We start from the raw sequence: 18,395 nt of genomic DNA, 5'->3' as shown, positions 1-18,395 counted from the left end.
CAGATGACACCAAGATCTAGGGCAAGGTGGGCACACTAGAAGGGAGGGAAAGGATACAACTGGACCTGGACAGGTTACAGGGGTGGATAAATGAGACTAGGATGGGATTCAATACTGACAAGTACAGGGTGCTGCACTTGTCAGTATTGAATTGATACTGAATTGATACAGTATTTGAATATTGTCAGTATTGAACTGGGCCCAAACTGGTCTGTTTCTTCATTATGTTTGTAATATCCCTAGATTTTGACATCCTGATGTTCAGGATCACCTTTACAGCTGGTGCTATAACATCTCAAAAAGCATACTACTTACATTCTGTTAGAGACAGGTGACGTGTACTGGCTTTCATATGGCCCCTCAGGCTTATTTCAGTTCTCTCTGCTCCTCCCATGTTGCACAGGTGACCATAACTTACCCATGGCTGGGGAATGGACTTGATGATCTTGCAGGTCCCTTTTGGTTCTTCAGTTCTATGGTTCTATAACACAACTGGGAGATACAAAAAAACTGGCTGATAGGTGGATGTGGATGTGGCTGTGGTGTGCCAGGTGATATAAAGCATCCCTCTTTAAAGTACAGCCCCTAAAAATCAGCTTCCATCTCCCCCTCCACCCCAGTGCAGCCAGCTCAATGTCACTGAATCACTTTATTGTTGTTTCATTACAAATCAGAAATACAATCAATCAGAGCCAAGCCTTGGATACAATCCCTGATATGCAAGTGGAGTCTTTAGGGGCAGCTCTGGCCAGCAGGAAAGTATGTAGGATGCAGTCAATTCAGGCCTACCTCCCCATGTCTCTCTATACCCCTCCTAGAGACTCAGCAATGGTATAAGATGGTGGTTGCAGGGTCTAACAGTAAAATGGCATCTCCAGAACATCTGCATCTCAGCTTTTCAACTGTCTCCCTGCCACCACAACTGCACAGCACTCCCCACTCCTGTCGCTCCAGATGCCCTGCACAGAGCAATGGGAGCCTCCAACCTTTGTTCTTCCATGCCTGAAATCCCAGCTGCCTGGCTCTGCAGGTTCCCAACCTGAGGAATAGAGGAGTAGTGGTTGAAGTTACATTTCCCATCTGAGAGGCAGGAGGATCAGCTGCTTCAGCTCAGTAGGGATCCAGTGATGAGAGACTGATACTAGGAGACCAGTCTTCAGGCATCAAGTCCCTACAGCTTCTTGTGGCTTCAGCTGAGGCTGGGACATGCTCAGCAGTGACCAAGCATCTGTGTGAAGTGAACCCGAGTTCCCAAAAACTTGTGCTTTCTATAGATATCTTATATAATATATAAAGATGCACATCTACCCTGCCTTTAGTAACGAAGTGCCATTCACAAAGGCAGCAGAGAGCCTCCAAGGGACTAGAGACACCAGAAAAAGCACTTGCTCCAACCAAGTGAGGTTCAGTCCAAGTCCCACAAGGCTCAAACAAAATCCTTAGTCCCTTCCTCCACCTTGGATACTCTTAAACATACCTCCACCAGCTGTTCCCAGCAAGAAGCATGAATGGAGGATGGCAAGGGGAAAATTGAAGTGCTTCCATTAGTGGGGAACACTGTAGGCACCAGCCTACTCCCCACACTAAACCCTACCCTTAGTATCCAGGGAACCCCTGTACAGGCAGCCATGGTTTGGGTAGAAGCCAGAGGCTCCCTGGGGCAGGTGAACTGAATTTGGGTATCTGGCAGACATAAAAGTACCCAGCCCTTTGGTCTGAGTCAGAGCAGCAGTGTTATGAAGCCCAGTAGCCATGAGAAGAGGCACCACAGTTCCACAGAGCTGGGGAGAGACTAAGAGCTGGTGAGGAGACTGAACATCAAGGCTAAGGTGCCCTAAGGCTTCTATAGGACACTAACAGGCTTCAGCAGCATCAGCTCAGACCTGCAGGGCATGAGTGAGGGTCCAGACAGGTTACAGTGCGCAAGGCCATTAGAGGAGGCCTAGAAAACCATCCCTGCTCTGTGGCTCCCAGACCAGGGATAAGCCCAGAGAAATACAGCAGGGGAGTGCAGAGCAAGGGAGTAAGGGACAGAACAGCGCATGTTAGTGCTCTAGAACAGCACGGGGATGCGCTGAGCCTTCCTTGTCTAGCCTGACCATGGAATGGGCTGCTCCTAGAAGACAAAGCAGCAGTGTTCTTCTGCCTAAGCAAACTTCCTTGGGCGCTCCCTCAGCAGTACAGGTGAAAGCTTTGTTGGGTGGAGATGGGCAGCTGCATAAATAAGGAGCAAGGCCTGCAGTGCTTGGCTTTGAGATGCTGCTGACTGGGGTGCAACCACTGCCAGCAAATGGCCACTCCAGTACTTATCTCAAAGCAGGGAGGGGATTTAACCATGGATCAGGAGTTGGATAGTCTAACCATCCCAACTGTGCTGTGCCAATGAGACATGCAACACTGTGCATCAGAAGTGAACCAGCTGTGTCAACCCTGGAACAGCCCTGATCTCTGCATCGTGCAGACATCAATTTCAGTTCTGTTCCCTGAAGTGAAGGCAGCATATCAGTACGGTGACAGTTTAGCAACATAAAGAGTGACTTTTTGGCAGTGCTCTATGTAGTCAGGAACCACAGGTCAGCTAGAACCCACTCTCCCCTGTGCCAGCACCATGGCTGCCCAAGGGCTTCTGCTAGCCGTGCTGTAGAATCTTGTCGGTCTCTGGCCGGAGCAATGTGATCTTCCTGCCTTGGCCAGGGCTCCATCTGCAACAGGTAGAGTTAGGATCACAATGAGTCCTCAGGCTTCCGAAAAGGATTCAGAAAAATTTGTTCTTGCAGGTATCTTTCACTCAAGGATCTCAGGAGACTACTGGGGAGCTAATGTCTGCTGTCCCTATAGCTTCCTTCACCATGTTATTTAAAACCCCCGGGAGAAGCACAGGTTTGTTCTGTGGAAGAACACTATGCAATCTATGATGGCAGAGGCTGAATCAGGGTTTATTTTAGGGTTCTTCCCTAAACAGCACCAAGAATCTCTCCTTCTTTGCATCCTTCAGCCTAAAGTACTATGCAGCCCCATCATGTGAATGTTAAGATTCAACACACAGAGATGATGCTAAAAAATGCTGGAATACAGCTTCCTCTGGGATGGCATGATCCCTGTGTAACACGGTGCATGCCTGTGGGACTGCAATACAGCTGCAGTTAAAGTTTCACCCTACATGCAGGAGGTGGAACACAATAAACTGCAGCAACCTCAGTTAGTTTCTGTTCATGGGGAAGTTCCTTCTTTGTTCCCAGGTTTATTAAAAGTCATGAGGAGCCTCTGTGCCTTGCAGGGACTAGATGACTGTGGAAAAGTTAATACTGGAATGGGTCAGTGCTATTACAGACTCAAGGGGGAAGGACAGTGTACTTGAAGGAGACCGCTTAGTTCTAAGAGAACAGGTAACAAGTAGCTCAGAGGGGGTAGCAGGACAGGCAATCTTTGCCCTGCATGTCACCAGGCTGAGTCTGGCCCATGTTGGTAGTGGCTCTGGGGCAATGCACAGCAGCTACCAATCTCTAAGCTCATGAGGCAGCACTTTCCCTCAGCTCCAAACTTCATTAAGGTCCTCAAAAGATGGTAGAAACCCCACATAAGTGGAAAAAGGAACATGGCAACAATGGGGTATAGGCTGGTGATTAACCTTGTTCTGAAAATCTCTACCACACTATAAGCGGGAATGTCAGCTGGAAGGAAGGGAGGGGGAAGAACAATTAAAACTAACAGTTCCTGGGAGGCAGTGCTGGTTAGTGGCCAAGATCTGTTCTCAGGTCTGCAACTGACTCACTATATGGCCTTTTACAAGCCAATCCCCTTCTGCACACCTCAGTTTCAGTACAGAAATGGGCTTGCTGTAAGACAGAACAGCTCCATGATCCTGACATGGAAGGACAGAGTAGTACTGACCAAAGGCATAATGGAGATGGGCTCACCTTTAGGGTTGGTTTCAGCCCCCTGGGGAAGTCAGACAATGTTCCTCTCCAGAACCGGCTCCCCAGAGAGGAATCTGTCGGCGGAGAACCTGCTGAGGTTGATGGTCTCAAATTTTTTATTCAGAATGAGCTCAGCCACAGCCCTGCCTGCTGCTGGTGACTGCTGTAGCCCATGCCCACTGAACCCTGTGACAAAGACCATGTTTAGCACTGTAGGGTGAAGACCCAGCACGGCATTCTGGTCAAATGTGTTGTAGTCATAATAGCCAGCCCAGGAGCCTTTCACCTGTCAAAAAGAAACACACTTAGATCCTGTGAATAAACCAAGAAAACCCTTATCAGTTGTAGGGCAAGGGACCAAAAATGGAAAGAGAAAGGGTGTGACGTTCCTTTCCTTGCCTTCCCCTCAAGGGTGAACAACACACACTGGGATCCAAAACCTCTATTACCTTCAGGGACTCAAATGCTGGAACTCGATGGGCCAACTTGGGCCAAACCTTCTCTTGAAAGAATTCGTGATCTACCTCCAAGTCCTGAATGTCCGGCTCTTCGTCCTGGAGACAGGAACAGAGAGAGAAAACACTATGGCCCTGGTGTTCATTTGAGAACGGCAAAGATATGGGCAGGGAGCTCTGTTTGCAGCCTGACCTAGCATGGACTGCTGTTAGGTTGGCACTCAGAGGACATCACAGAGGTAGCAGAACTGCTTGCAGGGGAGGGAGGGAGGGAGGAGAGCTGGCCTTTCGGCTGCCACTACTGGGAACAGTGACTCAGAAGTTAAAGATGACATTGGGGAAGCAAGGATACTACTGGTACAGACTGGGACTGGTTCATCTGTGCTTTGCTCCTGTGAGGCCCTGAAGCTGGGAGCTCAAGGAGCTGGTGAGTGGCAGCACCTGTCAGAAAGCCTAGAACCTGCCAGCAGGTTTGCAAAGAGTGGGTGGGTACCTGTGCAACCAAACTCCACCACCTCCCGCCAGGATTTCCTATCTATAAATAGCACCCACTAAGTTCACTCATGCAGTCCAGTGCAGACAGAACAGTGTGGCCCAGGCCACAAGGAACTTGCACAACAAATGGCTCAGACCAGCCAGAGCTGTCCCTGCTGCCCTTTGGAAGCCTACCTTGGCGCCCCACCCTTCCCTCTTTGGGAAGAGCATCCCTCACTGCTCCTCAGCATCACTGGTGCCTGCCAGAGGGCACTGCCACACAATTAAAGTCATCCCTTCTCCTCTTCTGGTTCCCGTTTAATGGAAACTATGCATGAGGCTACCACTCCCCCACAGCACCCAGCATCACAGGGAAGCTAGCTCTTAAGGGGGGATGGATTTAAGCCCAGAGTACTCCCAACTGAGACTAAATATGAGAGGATAATAGCCAACAGGTAGTATTGCTGGGGAAGGTTGTGACACGAGCCTGATTTTTAGGACAGGGCAGAGGTGACTGGTCAACTGACTTTGGGCAGAGGAAGAACTGGGCTGGTGATGGTGCCTGGTGCTTGTACATCCTGTGGACTGCTATGGTCTCACTACCTGTTGGGTCTTGCTTGATTTGCTGCCCTCGCTCCCATGTCCAAAAGGTTTTGTTTCACAGAGATCCTCTTCCCACTCTGCCCTCTTGGAAGAGTCTCTGATCTCAATTTCCTTGAGACCCCATTTAACTCACCTCTGCAGGGCTCATGCCTCCCACGTAGTTGCCTCCCAAACCTTCTCGGCGGAAATAGGCCCCTGTAGTGTCAATCAACATGGGACAGTTCAAGCCAGGCCCGTCTGGGCTGTGCCAAACATACACGTACCTGTAGACAGAGGACAGCTGTTTGGCCAATGGCCTGGATATCCAGCTCTTCTCTTCAGGAGTGCACAGACCTGGGTGACCAGAGCAGGCGCATGGAAGAGCATTCTGGAGGCTGAAAGCTCCTTGGGATGGGGACTATCTTTGGGTCTTGTATACTAAGCTGTTGCTTAGACCAAACCTGAGCAGAGAGAATCTGAGCATCCTGCCTTTCCTCTGAAAGCACTGCACTATGTGAAAGCTTCACTGCACAGCACAAGCAATTCTAGGGAGCACAGAGCATTTCACAGCAGGAATGAATACACTGCAGCACTGAACCCATACCCAACCCATCCCAGCTGTGTACTTCCCTGGAGGGACTGGAAAGGAAGAGGAATAGGAAAGAAATTCTCAGAATAGGCCTATTTACTAGACAGACGTGGTGGGATAAGGCCCACCAGGAAACTATAAATCATTCAAGGGGTAGAGGGAGACCACTATGTTAAATAACTAAACTCTTAGGATAAAGACTGTTAACACAGGAATGGGAGTGCGGGTCACAGGAAACAGATCCCAAGACGAAAGTCACTCCCTGTACCCTGGAGACCAACCTTCACAATCCCACTGGGAAAGGCCCAGCCTTCCTGAGAGTCAGCCCAGTAGAGCACCCTAAGGCCCTTCTCAGATTCCCAAATCACACCTGCCCTCCATACTGGTTCCACCTCTGGCCCATGCTACAGGTGGCTTTGTTTCATCCATACCTTTTCTTGGGCTCCACTGGTAGCTTAAATATTTGCTTGGTCTTTGATACGCTACTCTCAACTTCTGCAATCTCTGTCAGCTTCCTGGACCAGGCTCCTGCTGCATTGACCACAATGGCACATGCCACTTGGCAGTACTCCAAACTGTCAGGCATCTGTATCTGAAAAAACCCAGAAGGGAGAAGGGTGAGTGCCCCAGCCCCAGCCCCAGCCCGACTCTGAGGTGCCCAGATCTCCTACTAAGATCCTACAAAGACTCCAGATATTAGGAGAAGGTTGCTTTTCAGACACTGACAAGCACAGTGAGAGAGCACTGCACTGAAGAGGATGTCATGGAACAAACAGAGAAGATGCCCCTCTTAACTACACTGCACTAGAAATGAATACTGAAGAACACCATCTTATAGGGAGGGAGCAAGGGAAGAAGAGCGAGGCAAAAGTGACTGGACAGGGTCTGCAGGAGACGTTTGGCAGAGACAAGGAATCCAGAAAGCCTGGATTCCACTTCTGGCTCTGCCAGAGACTCAGAATATGGTCTCCAGCAAGTCACTCTGCAGAAATGTAACAATGTTAACATGTTTCCTTCTCAAGTAGTGGGAGACAGCAAAGTAGAGAGCATGTCTTGCCCAAAGTCACGCAGTGAGTCAGGGACAAAGGTAGGATAAGCTTCTCATGGAGTTACTTACACGGGCATACTTAATACGGGACACCGTCCGCTCCTCCCCCGTGGGGGTCACTGTGTCGTAAAAGGCCATGGTAAAAGCTGTGAAACAGGAAAAGAAACATGCAGCAAGATGGCCATCCACTCAGACCTGCAACCCCAACAAGCACCTATGTGGGGAAAGAGAAGGGCTAGTGAGAGGGCAAAGCATGGGGACAGGACTCACAGGACCCATCACTGCTATGCAACAATGTATAATTGCACATGGCCAGTATCTTCATAAACCGACAAGTCAAACAAATAGCTGTGCATCCATAAGCTTCCTTGTGTTGTGTTTACTCAGTGATTTGTATCATTCTGCAAATGGCAACAGGTAGGCACCAGGTCCCCGGTGAGTCGCAGCAATAAACAAATGCATCAGTACTGAATGTGCTGCTGAGGAATCTGATTTGTAGTAAGCCACCAGCGACCAAGAAAGGGCAAAGAAAAGAGCTCTAGCGCTTTCCACCCTCATCTCTCAAAGCCCATTTTGAGACAGAAAAACTGAGGCACAGAAAGATATGTGATTTGGTCAGTGGCAGAGAGAGACCTCATATCTTGATTCTCAACCCTGAATTTACTCCATTAACTCCTGTTTGCTCATTTACCAACTGTCTGATTCTTCAGATGTACAGACATGGCATTTACCTCTGATCTAAGAGGTATAAAAATCCCTGGGGTAACACTGAGCTGTCTCATACAGAAGGACTGGATCATATCCAACAGGATATATTCTCCAACACTTTATCTATTCCAAATGTTACAAAACATACAAAGAAATGGACCATAAAACAGGGAAGTTTTGATCATTTACTTTATTATGATCTGATTGGAAAAGAAAGAGCTTTTACCTGCCAAGTCCTGGCCTCTAATTTCTGTCTCTCCCACTATAGCCAATGGCTTTACTAATGCTCAAAAGCATGACTGGGAGCTGCTTTCTATACCTTGGGCCTTCAGGGTCTGCAACATCACTTCTCTGTAGTGGCAAGGAAAAACACAGGACCTGCAGGTTCATCTTAGTCAGCAAGTGGCACCATTTTCCATCATGTTTCAGAGCTATATTTCCAGTACATGCCCTGGCTGATGTTCTGTTTGATTTAAGTTCTTAAACAGCTATGACAGCTGTGCATTTTATTTTATTGTTAGCTATATTCATTTTTCACCTTATTTGAAACCCATCACTTTCAGCAACACAGATGACACCGGCCCCTTGCTGGACCGGCGCTGAATACTGCTTGGTGCTCTCAGTCCTACAATTTCCTGTGAAATCTGGCATCCAAGTGCAGACCAGGCCCAACCCTACCTAGCCTGGAAAGGTTATCATCTCATGAGGGCATGGTAGCTCCACAGGTATCCGTGTCATTTGCAGATCTTACTTTGCAGTTGCAAAGGGGTTCACTTACATGTCACTTCTCCACAGCAGTGATGGACACCCATGGATATTGCTTTTCTCCGGAACGCAGTGAGGAGGGACCACGGGTCAAACCAGCCCTCATCTTCCAGGCCTGAAGAAATAAGGGAGTAAGACAGGAACAAAAAGACATGAACCAAGTGCCACTGTGCTGTCCAAGCTTTCAAAATGTAGGATGCCTGTAAACTATGGCTTGATCCTGCTAATACTTCACCTACTGAAATTATTAGGGTTCGTTGAGATTGAGAGGGGAGTTTATAGCAGCTTACCGCTATATCAGGAGCGTGGTGAACAACTGTTCACTACGGCACCCCCGGGGAAGACCAGGACTAATGGATACAAACTCCTGGAAGGCTACTTCAGGCTTAATACCAGGAAAAACTCTTTCAGTCGGGATGTCCAGGGGGTGGTGGAATAAACTCCCTCCAGAGGTGGTGCATTCACCTACCTTGGAGGTTTTCAAGAGGAGACTAGAGTCACTTCTCTGGGGTCACCTGACCCCAGCTGTCTTCCTGCCTAGAGCAAGGGGGCTGGATCCGATGATCTGCAAGGTCCCTTCCAGCCCCTAACATCTGTGAATCTATAATTCTCCACAGGGGAGGAAATATTCAAGTGTTGCTTGAGATATGATCCTGTAGAGTAGGGGTCAGCAAAATGGCAGATCTGGCTGGCCTGTTTCCCAGCAGCCCCTGCCTATATCGCTGCAGCCAGTTTCCATGGAGACCCCAGCAGCACAGTGACAGCGCAGGGCCAGGGTTTCCATGGAGACCAGGGCTGGGATCTTGCGGCAGTGACAAAGTGGCCCAGAGCCAGGGCAGAGCTGCCTGCCTGCCCCTGCCCAGGGTGTGTGGGCAGCAGACTGCAGTCCTGCCCTGGCTCTGGACCACGCTATCAACACTGCAAGATCCCGGCCTTGGAGCAGATTCCAGCCCAGATCTGTGCCCCATCAGTGCTGTTGAGGCCAGTCTCCATGGAAACCCTGCCCCTGCGCTGTCACGCCCCACCACTGCTGGGGTCTCCATGGAAACCAGCCTCTTGGGAAGAGGAGTCTGCTGTGGGCCCGATCCAGCCTGTGGGCTGGACTTTGCCCACCCCTGCTACAGAGCCAGCATTTCTAGGCAAATGCATCTGAACTGGCTAGTCACCCTCTTCCAAGCCTGCAGTTGATGACATGGGTTCTCAGCAGGACCTTTTCTGCTCGTTTCCCCACTATATAGGCAACCATTGATCCTCTGGATCATGATGTATGTGCAAGAGGTCTGGTCAGGTGCCTGATGAAAACACTTGTGGCCAACAAGCCCAATTTGGGAGTGACACAGCTGGTTACAAGTTTCACAGATGCATGTGTTGTTGGAGTTCAAGTCTGCGGCATGCTACTTTCTTCTTTCTCTCTCTGTTTCCAACCTCTGGATCACAGTCGCTTCATGGTGAGCTGCACCTAGTACCAGATATTCCCTCCAGATCAGATGGGATTCTGCATACTCCTCCCAGCTTTCTACACTGATGTTGAACAACTTCATATCATTTTTGCACACGTCATGGTACTGCCATAGAGGGCAACCTCACTTTCTACAGCTGTCTCAAAGTTCACTATACAAAATATTCTTGGGAATTCAGTCTCCTCCCATTCTCCTGACATGGATAAGCTACTGCAAACCCCTCTTCTTGATAGTGGTTTCTAAGTGCATCGTTCCTGTACACTCCAGCACCTGTGTTTGGTATTTTGTCTTCCCACTTTATTTTTAGGATTTTACATGGGAATCTCATGTGAAAACTGTTGTCTCTTGGTATGCCTAGCATATGTAGTCCACAATTATGAACCATAAAGCAGGGACAACAGCATACAAGTCTCACAGATTTACATCTTTATCTTAATGATAACTGATCACTGATAATGCTGTTATTGATAATTTGCTGTTATTCTATGCACATTTTTGTAATAACAGAATTGAAAAGGAGCTAAGAATTTCAGGCTAGTTCAGTCTAACAAACATGGGTTCCCTGCTTTTTCTACCCCTTGTTTTCCCACTACCTCCCTCATTAAAAGAATTACATTAAGGAAATGAAGTGTGAAAACTTGTGTTAATAGTTGATTGAGAAATTCAAGTCCCTAAAAATTATGTAAATGTGACCATGTAAACAAGCCAGTTAAAATTATTCAAGACCCTTAGCTTGTGGTATCTCTTGATACTGGACTTCCAGATACTTAGCATTTTTGTTAGAGGTGCACTGATGTATCAGTTGCATATTGGATTGGCATTGAAAAAAGGGAAATTGACATTACTGCCTATCGGCTTTTTTTGGCTGGTGTGGCTGATAGTGTTCACCGATAAATATAATTATGCCTTCTGGCCAGGACCCCCGGACACCAGGTGCATGTGCACAGCCACATTCATGCACATGGCCAGGAATGCAGCCAAGCAGCATGGAGAGCAGCTCCCTATAGATAAGTCTGTGGAAGGAAAGGACATGGCGGATGGAAGGGGTGTGGGGGTGCAGATCGAGGCCCCCACAGTGAGGGAGGGAGTGGGGCAGGGACAGGGGCTGGGGACACTGCCCAGCCACGGTAGTGAATAGGACCTGGGGCCAGGGTGGGGAGCAGGACAAAGCTGTGGGTGGTTTATCGGGGGGGGAGGGGGGCAGCTCCCCACCACTGCGTGCACCCCCAGGGGACGTATGGGGGAGCATGTCCCCCTAGATTTGTGCACAGGATGGATGTGGGCTGCTTGCTGTGGGCTCAGGGCTCTCTGCTCTGCTGCCTTTGCCCTGGGAGCTCAGCGCTGGCTGTGTACCCCTGCCTGCCCAGAGAATTGTGTCTCCCACTGCCAGCTGGGCAGGAGATGCATGGCCAGCACGAAGCTCCCAAGCCCACAATGGGCAGCCCGCATCTGCCCTTACCTCACTTGGCTCTGCTCTGGTTAAAACAGACTTGCCCACCATGTGGCCCGCCAAGCCATTTTATCTGGCCCAAGGCACCTGCTCCGCACTCCATGGTGGTGGCAAGGTGAGCCGAGCAGGGCAAGCCCCAGCTGGCAGCAAGGGGAGGGGAGCTGCTTACTTCTGCAGGGCCGGGCTCATCAGTGGACTGGGTCCTGCAGCCACTGCCCCCAGGGCTGCACAGCGTGGGGCTGCCCCAGCTGCGCCCGATTAGAGGAGCTGGGGACAGTGTGTGCAGCTTGTTCCTTGGTTCCGCCCTTTGCCCCGGCACATGGCCAGGGGAGCTGCAGCGTGGCCCGCGGCCTGCCTGCACATGTGGTGGATGGAGGCACGTGGTGAACAGAGTTAAGTTCCCATGCGGAGCTAGGGGCGCCGGGCTGGGGCTGTGGGGTGCATGGTTGCCGGTGCCTGTGCCCTGTGCTGCTGGAGCGGCCCCATACGGGAGGCCTAGCAGTGGCCACTGGCACTGCCGGCCTGCGCCTGCCTCCTCACCTGCCCACTTTAAGCCAGCCCTGCCCTGCCCCACAGCAAGGCGGCGCTTGCTCCCCCAGCCAGTTTCTCCCTGGGTGCTGTGGCTCTCTGGGCCCGGCTGCCCACACGTGAGGCCCCGAGGGGGCCACTTCTCATGTGCTGCTGGGGGCAGGAGGAGCCCGGCCAGGTCTCGGGATGGGATGGGATGAGCGTGCACCGGTCAGTCCCAAGCCGTGTGCCGCTTGGGATGGGATGGGATGAGCGTGCACCAGTCAGTCCTAAGCGGCACATGGCTTTGCTGCCGCTTCTGCTGGCTGGTGCAGACCTGGCTGGCCTCCTCCCATCCCCAGCAGTACATGGGAAGCCGGCTTCAGCTGCGTGCTGCTTTTCCTGGCTGGTGCCAACCCGGTTCTGCCTAGGCGGGTCCTGCAGCACCATGTCAACCCGGGCATGGCACTGGCAGGCCAGGCAGGCCCCAGGTTAACCCCAGCCTGCCCCACAGCTTCTCCAGCACCAGGTCAACCCAGTTGTAGCCAAGCAGCTCCTGCAGCACCATGTCAACCCAGGCATGCATGCCATGTCAATCAGCACCATGTCAACCCCTGCCACTTCATTGGTGTCAAAAGTCAGGTGACATCACTTCCTGATGTGATACCACTTTGCGTGACATCTCTGAATATGGCTCGCCAGCCCACTGGGTGATCAAAAGTTTGTGACATGGCTGGTTAATAATTAGCTATAGGTATTGGCCAAGAAAATGTTTATTGGTGCATCCCTACTTTTTGCTGCACTCAAACTTGGTTTTCCATTTAATATCTGATCCTGTCAGCTGCCTCCCTAACATTTTCAGCAACTAAGGCTATGGTGCCCAGCAGTTCCATGCCACTGTAGGATGGCCAAGGATTCAGAAACTACATACCATAGGACGCCAGAGCCACACCATCTGTATTCAACCATGGAAACTTCTTCTTCAGCTGCGCTGGTGACAACAGGATGACCTCTGATCCTTCAGCCCTGAAAATTGTTAAACATTTATCAGAATGTGCTTGCTTTGTGCCTTAGGAAACCTGTAGGACATGTAGGTGGGGGAGATCTGGGGGAAAGCAGCATAATTCTGAGGGGAAGAGGGAATTTGGGTCACCTCTGGTGCCTTGTGATTATGTGCACGTGAGCAGCGCAGACAAAACTGTCAAAGCTTCTACAGAAATCAACTAGGGGAAGAAAGAATTTGGAAATTAAAAAGAGAAAAACATCATGAAACTGGAGGTAAATGGTTTTCATGCCCTCCTAGCTAAGATCAAGCAGTGTACGAGTTCAGCTGCCAATATGTCCTCTCTCAGGTACACCTACTATCCTCTCAGCCTGAGAGGCTTTAAGTGGGATGTTGCGATGCTGCCACTAAGATCACGAACCTCTAAGCACATGAGTTAGTACAGGCAGGGAAGAAGTCCAAGCAGCCCATTCTCTTCCAAGAGCCATCTTTGAAAATCCTTCCCATGTACATAGGGCCTGTCTGATAAAACTGCAATGAGCAGATCCCCTAGAACCAGCCAGAGTACAATTTTGCTGAGGGTGGAGTGCTCCTAATCCAAGGCCCAGGAGGCTCAGCTTCCTTCAAGATTTCCCTTTTGAGTCACAGCTGTGAGGGGCGCTTCGAGAACCTCACAGAAGCTAGGCATCCTCTGCAGAAAATCCTCATGTGTGGAATTTCCCCATCCAACGTCCCTCACAGCATCAGTCAAGACCCACAGCATTTCACAGGACATGCAAGACTCAGCACATTGCTGAGGAATGTAGAATATGAAATCAGCATCCCCACCCTCTCCCCGCATGACCCACAGTTGCTTCATGCTAGGATAGGGGTCCAGAACCCATTCAGAGATAAATAAGTCATTTGTAGGAGTATGATAAGGTAAATACAGGGATGAGGGGGCTTGGGGCAGACAGGGCACTAGTGCACAAGCCCCTTACATGCGACAGCCTGGGATTAACCTGGGATTTTGGTCATGAGAGAAAAGAAATGTTGCAGCCTTTCAGCCTGGCATTTGGTGAAGGTTTGCCCACAGTACCAGAAGCAGCAAGTTTTCCATACCTGGAAACCTAAACTTAGGAAAAGACCCAGGGTTGCTAGAGGAGGGAGAAAGACTGGAGGCCAGGGCCACGTGAAGTAGCAAAATTGTGTAAGGGGATCCAAACCTTGGAGTGCTCTAGCAGGACCCTAGAAAACCCAGACCTGGGATAGCAGCTCATGCCTAGGGCAAAGTGCAGGTGTTAGAACAGCATGGAGGAGCAGAGGGGCTGTGCTTGATTGCCACCCACCGCCAGAGAAAAGCTTATACAACATCACAAATCTCTGGCTTTTAGAGATGAAGGCAGTGCTTTTAGAGGTGAAGGCAGTGCTAGCTCTGAGTACAAGGTGCCAACTTTTCAGGGGCAGTACAATCAGGCAGCAGCTGTTTCATGAGCTATCACTCCCCCACCTCTGTGCAGTCACTGTGGCATCCCAGCACACAGAAGCCAACGGAAACTGAGCCTTCCCTGAACTGGGAAGCCAAGAACAGTAACTGCCCTCAAGCCCAGGAGACTCAGTCCTGCTACAAAGTAACTATGCAGGCTTCTCACTAGGACATGCTGTTATCAGCCACCATAGCTTTGCCCCACACCCTGCCCCCACAGCCATACTCCCTATAAAAGGGCCTTACCTCTGAATGCTCACATTCTCCTCCAGCATGGCAGCTCTTTCCTCTGTGGCCAGGAAGAGGTACCCCGAAGGGTTAAACTGAATATCAATGGCTGGCTCGCCTGCGACTCCCAGATGTTCCTGGGAACAGAGTGCCAGTGAGTACTTAGGCAGCTGCTTTCCTCAGGTGTAAGCAGAGAGAAAAGCACATGGGATTTCACCCTCAGGAACTCTGCCCACTGGAATCATATAAAAGGGGGCTGAAAAGAACCACAAGAAATCACTAAGCCCAAACCCCTGCACCAAGGAAGGATCCAGCTTACCTGGCCCATCCCCAACTGATGCTTCTGCAGGGGTCTTCCCTCCCAGTTGCTAAATGCCACCTGAGTGAACCTGGCCTGGGTGAACCTTTGCTGGAAGCCTCCTGTGGAGCCCCCTCAATGCAGTTCCTACATCTGCTGCAGGAGTTGCTGCAGAAGTCTGAGAGAACCTCATGCCAGGATGAAGAGCATCTCCTGTGTACTCCCAGCCCGTATCAGCTGGGCCAAGGAGAGAAACTACGCCAGAGTGAAAGTTTCCTGCGTGGGCGCATTGAATGTGACCTAGTTACTACTTGGGCAGTATTTCCAAGATGCAAATTGCTGAAGAATGTGAAGAGGTGAGCAACAGCAGTCAGACCCACAAGTGGTTACAACCTGAGAGGTAACAGCCATCTCACAGATGCATGTACATGGACCAAGCTACACCTGTTGCTACGGGGACAAGGCAGTTCATTGGCAGTCCTAGCCCTCCTCGTTCCAGCCCTGCTCTCTGACATTGAGCTTGCAAACCTGATGGGCTCTTGCAGGGGGAGTAATAAAGGATCCGGCACCTCCCTCCAAACCTGACATACGTTGATTGTGCGCAGGAAGTATGCCGAGTAGCGGGACATCTGGATGTTTTCTGGCAACGAGAACTGTTGTCGAATGCCTCCCACTGAAAGCACTGTAGAAGCTCGGGAGTACTGCAGGGAGACAGGGGAGGGGAGAGGCTGTCACGGCACCAGGGACAAGAAATGATACACCATGAGCTGTAGACAGAGTTTTCAGTACCCTATTCTTGTGGCTTTGATAGTGGTGAAAGGCACATGGAGATGGACAGTTCCAGAAATAGAGCAGATTTCCACCCAAGGATCAGCAGCACAGACAGCTGCTCTGAAAGTATGACCCACAGTCACCCATTAGAAAGCTTTTTCTCTAATCCCCTATAGCTGTCAGAGGGGAAACTACTGTCAAGAGACCTTCTATCCCTGTGCTCGTCCTCAAACTCCCAAGAGAGAGGCACCGGGACAACTGCTCTGTAGGAACTGGAAAAGTCATAGATCTTTCAGATGGCAACCACCAGAGTCCCACTCCTAATCGCAAAGCTGCCTCTCCCTTTACCAATGCCCCTTCTCCCTGTCCCTTACTAAGTCCCCTTTTAGAAATGACAGCTACCCCCTCAAGTCCACAGATGACACATTTATGGGGGGGGGTTAGCCTAGAAAAGCAGGGATGTATTACACCTTCAAAGGTAGCTAAACCACTCACACAAGGAAAGTATCATTCATTGGGAGAGAAACATCCTGGTGAGATACGAGACTAGAGTACAGGAGCTCCTGTATCACACAACACTAAGACATCAGCCATGTTAAGTTCAATGCATGGCTCAGGTATGTTTGGGTTCAACAACCTGACTGTCATAACACTGTCTACAACCTCCATATCCCAACCACCTCTCCATCAATCAGTCCTTGCAGCCTCAGGTACCATTTGGGAGTGTACTTTCCACTGCTCTGAACGCTCTGGCTGCTAAGAGCCCTCCTCCCCCAACAACACCCAAACTGTATTTCCACTTCCTTTTGCTCAAGCCACTGCTGTGTGAACTCCTTTTTTCAGGGACTCCAGCCTTCTACCCATGCTGAAATGGCTCTTTTCTGGGCAAGGTCTGCCTTGCTCTCTGGTGCAGTTACTCCAGGGGCAGGCAAAACGTAACCCATAGGCCAGATTCAGCCTGCCCAGATTCGATTCAACCTGCAGGCAGTCAACCACCAACTCACTGGATTTGGCGCACACCATGCAGTGCTGGGTGGGCAGGTGGGACTGTTTCTGCCCGGCAGCATCAACTGCAAACCCAGGTGGGGGCTTCTGCTGCAGCAGGCAGGCAATGACATCACCTGCCAATGCTGCCTGCAGGTTCAGGAGCCCCAATGCAGAACCTACTGCCAGTGTCCACATGTGATGCTACCAAGTGCAGCAGAGCCCCAAACTGGAACCTGTCGGCGGTGTCAGCGGCGGACCCAGGCAAGAGCTTCTGCTGCACCAGGTGGGCAGTGACATCAGCTGTGGACATGGCTGCAGGTTCTGCGCCGAGTTCTGGAACCTGTTGGCTGCATCCACAGCTGACGGTACCGCCTGCCCACTACGACAGAAGTCCCTACCTGGGTCCACAGCTGGTGACCTACAGCGCTGGCCAGGTTTTGGAGGGGAGAACAATGTGGTCCCCAAAATTCATTAAGTGGATTTACCCCGGAGTTACTCTCATTTTTATTGGTGCAAATCTGTACTACGCAGGCACTACGGTGGGGGATTCTATAACTCGGCCAGTGTCTGCATCTGTCCCAAATGAAGCCTGCAAGATCCGAGACTTGTTCAGAGCCCAGGTCTCCACTGCGGCATCCCTCGGAGGCAACTTACTGTTGTGTCCCGCTCAACCACCAGCACTCGCAGGGTATTTTTTCTAGGCTCCAGTGCCTTCAACCAGTAGGCGACGGACCAGCCCATCACCCCTCCCCCAGCAATGACCACCTCTGCCTGCATAGGAGGGCGTTTTTCATCAAAGAAGGGGTTCTTGAAGAGATTTGTGACATTTTCTTTTAACTGGTTCTGGAAGTTTGACACCGTCTTCTGCAGGTCTGCAAAGGGAGAGGAGATTGCTAGTTGGCCTGAACTGCTCCACTGCGATCAATCCACTTCCTACAGAAGCCAGAACAACCGCCAGCCCTGAGAAAACCCTCCGTACAGACGCCACGGGCAGGCAGCGCGCGCGGTTTGCTAAGGATGTTCGGAAAAGCTCGTTACACACTTTGCTACTCTGTTGTGACCGTGGAGATGCGCGCTGAGACCCCACAGCCAGTCTCCCATCTCCACCAGTCCTCTGCCGCCCGCAGGAGCTCGGCTGGAAACTGGAGGATGAGCAGCTGCCTCCAGCTTGGCACAAGCAGCAGAGGTGCGACGGCGGCAGGCGGCCGAGCGGGCTCGGCCGTGCTCCAGCCCCGCCACGACGCCCGGCGCACCGCTGGAGCTGCCCCCGGCCCGGCCCGCCACAGCCCCCAGGCGGCAGGTCCAAGCCAGCGGCTCTCGCCCCTCCCGGCCTGGGGCGGTCCAAAACCTGGGGCTCGAGGGGTCGGGCCTAGGGCGGGAGATGCACAGAGCGAGCCCCGGGCGGGCCCCCGCGGCCACTTACCGCTGGGCAGGTCCCAGAGGCGCCCGGGCCCGGAGCGCAGGCGGCGCCCGGGGCGGGGAAGCAGCGCCCGGCACGTGCGCATCATGCTGCCAGAGCGCGTCCGGCCGACCAGAGGAGAGGAGAGGAGAGCAGAGGAGGGGAGGAGGGGCGGAGCTCCCGCCCGCGGCCCCAATCGGCGGGCGCACGGACACGTCGTGGCCGCACGGGTTGGACAGTTTGATCGCCACGTCTTCCTCGAGGCTTGACGCCAACCAGTTGCTGCGAC

The 18,395-nt window shown here is 51.4% G+C and overlaps 1 protein-coding gene across 2 annotated transcripts; it reads right to left on the bottom strand.

Moving 5' to 3' along the window:
* Positions 1-630: 630 nt before the first annotated feature.
* FOXRED1 (FAD dependent oxidoreductase domain containing 1) lies at positions 631-18,392 on the bottom strand. Of its 2 annotated transcripts, XM_090027240.1 has the most exons (12): positions 18,131-18,392; positions 17,362-17,579; positions 15,540-15,650; positions 14,670-14,788; positions 12,887-12,981; positions 8,552-8,653; positions 7,135-7,211; positions 6,449-6,609; positions 5,583-5,712; positions 4,367-4,471; positions 3,918-4,203; positions 631-2,702 (listed from the first exon to the last, which is right to left on the bottom strand). In XM_090027240.1, exons 1-11 carry the CDS (start codon positions 18,213-18,215, stop codon positions 3,949-3,951), a joined length of 1,458 nt encoding a protein of 485 aa, XP_089883366.1. In that variant the 5' UTR covers positions 18,216-18,392; the 3' UTR covers positions 631-2,702; positions 3,918-3,948. The 2 variants fall into 2 exon arrangements, with proteins under 2 accessions (XP_089883366.1, XP_089883367.1); XM_090027241.1 differs by lacking the exon at positions 17,362-17,579.
* Positions 18,393-18,395: the final 3 nt, after the last annotated feature.

The sequence above is a fragment of the Crocodylus siamensis genome, chromosome 14 (genome assembly GCF_052110815.1).
Source record: "Crocodylus siamensis isolate JL-2025a chromosome 14, ASM5211081v1, whole genome shotgun sequence".
NCBI classification, from domain to species: domain Eukaryota; kingdom Metazoa; phylum Chordata; order Crocodylia; family Crocodylidae; genus Crocodylus; species Crocodylus siamensis.
This window is presented reverse-complemented; position numbering and strand designations above follow the sequence as displayed.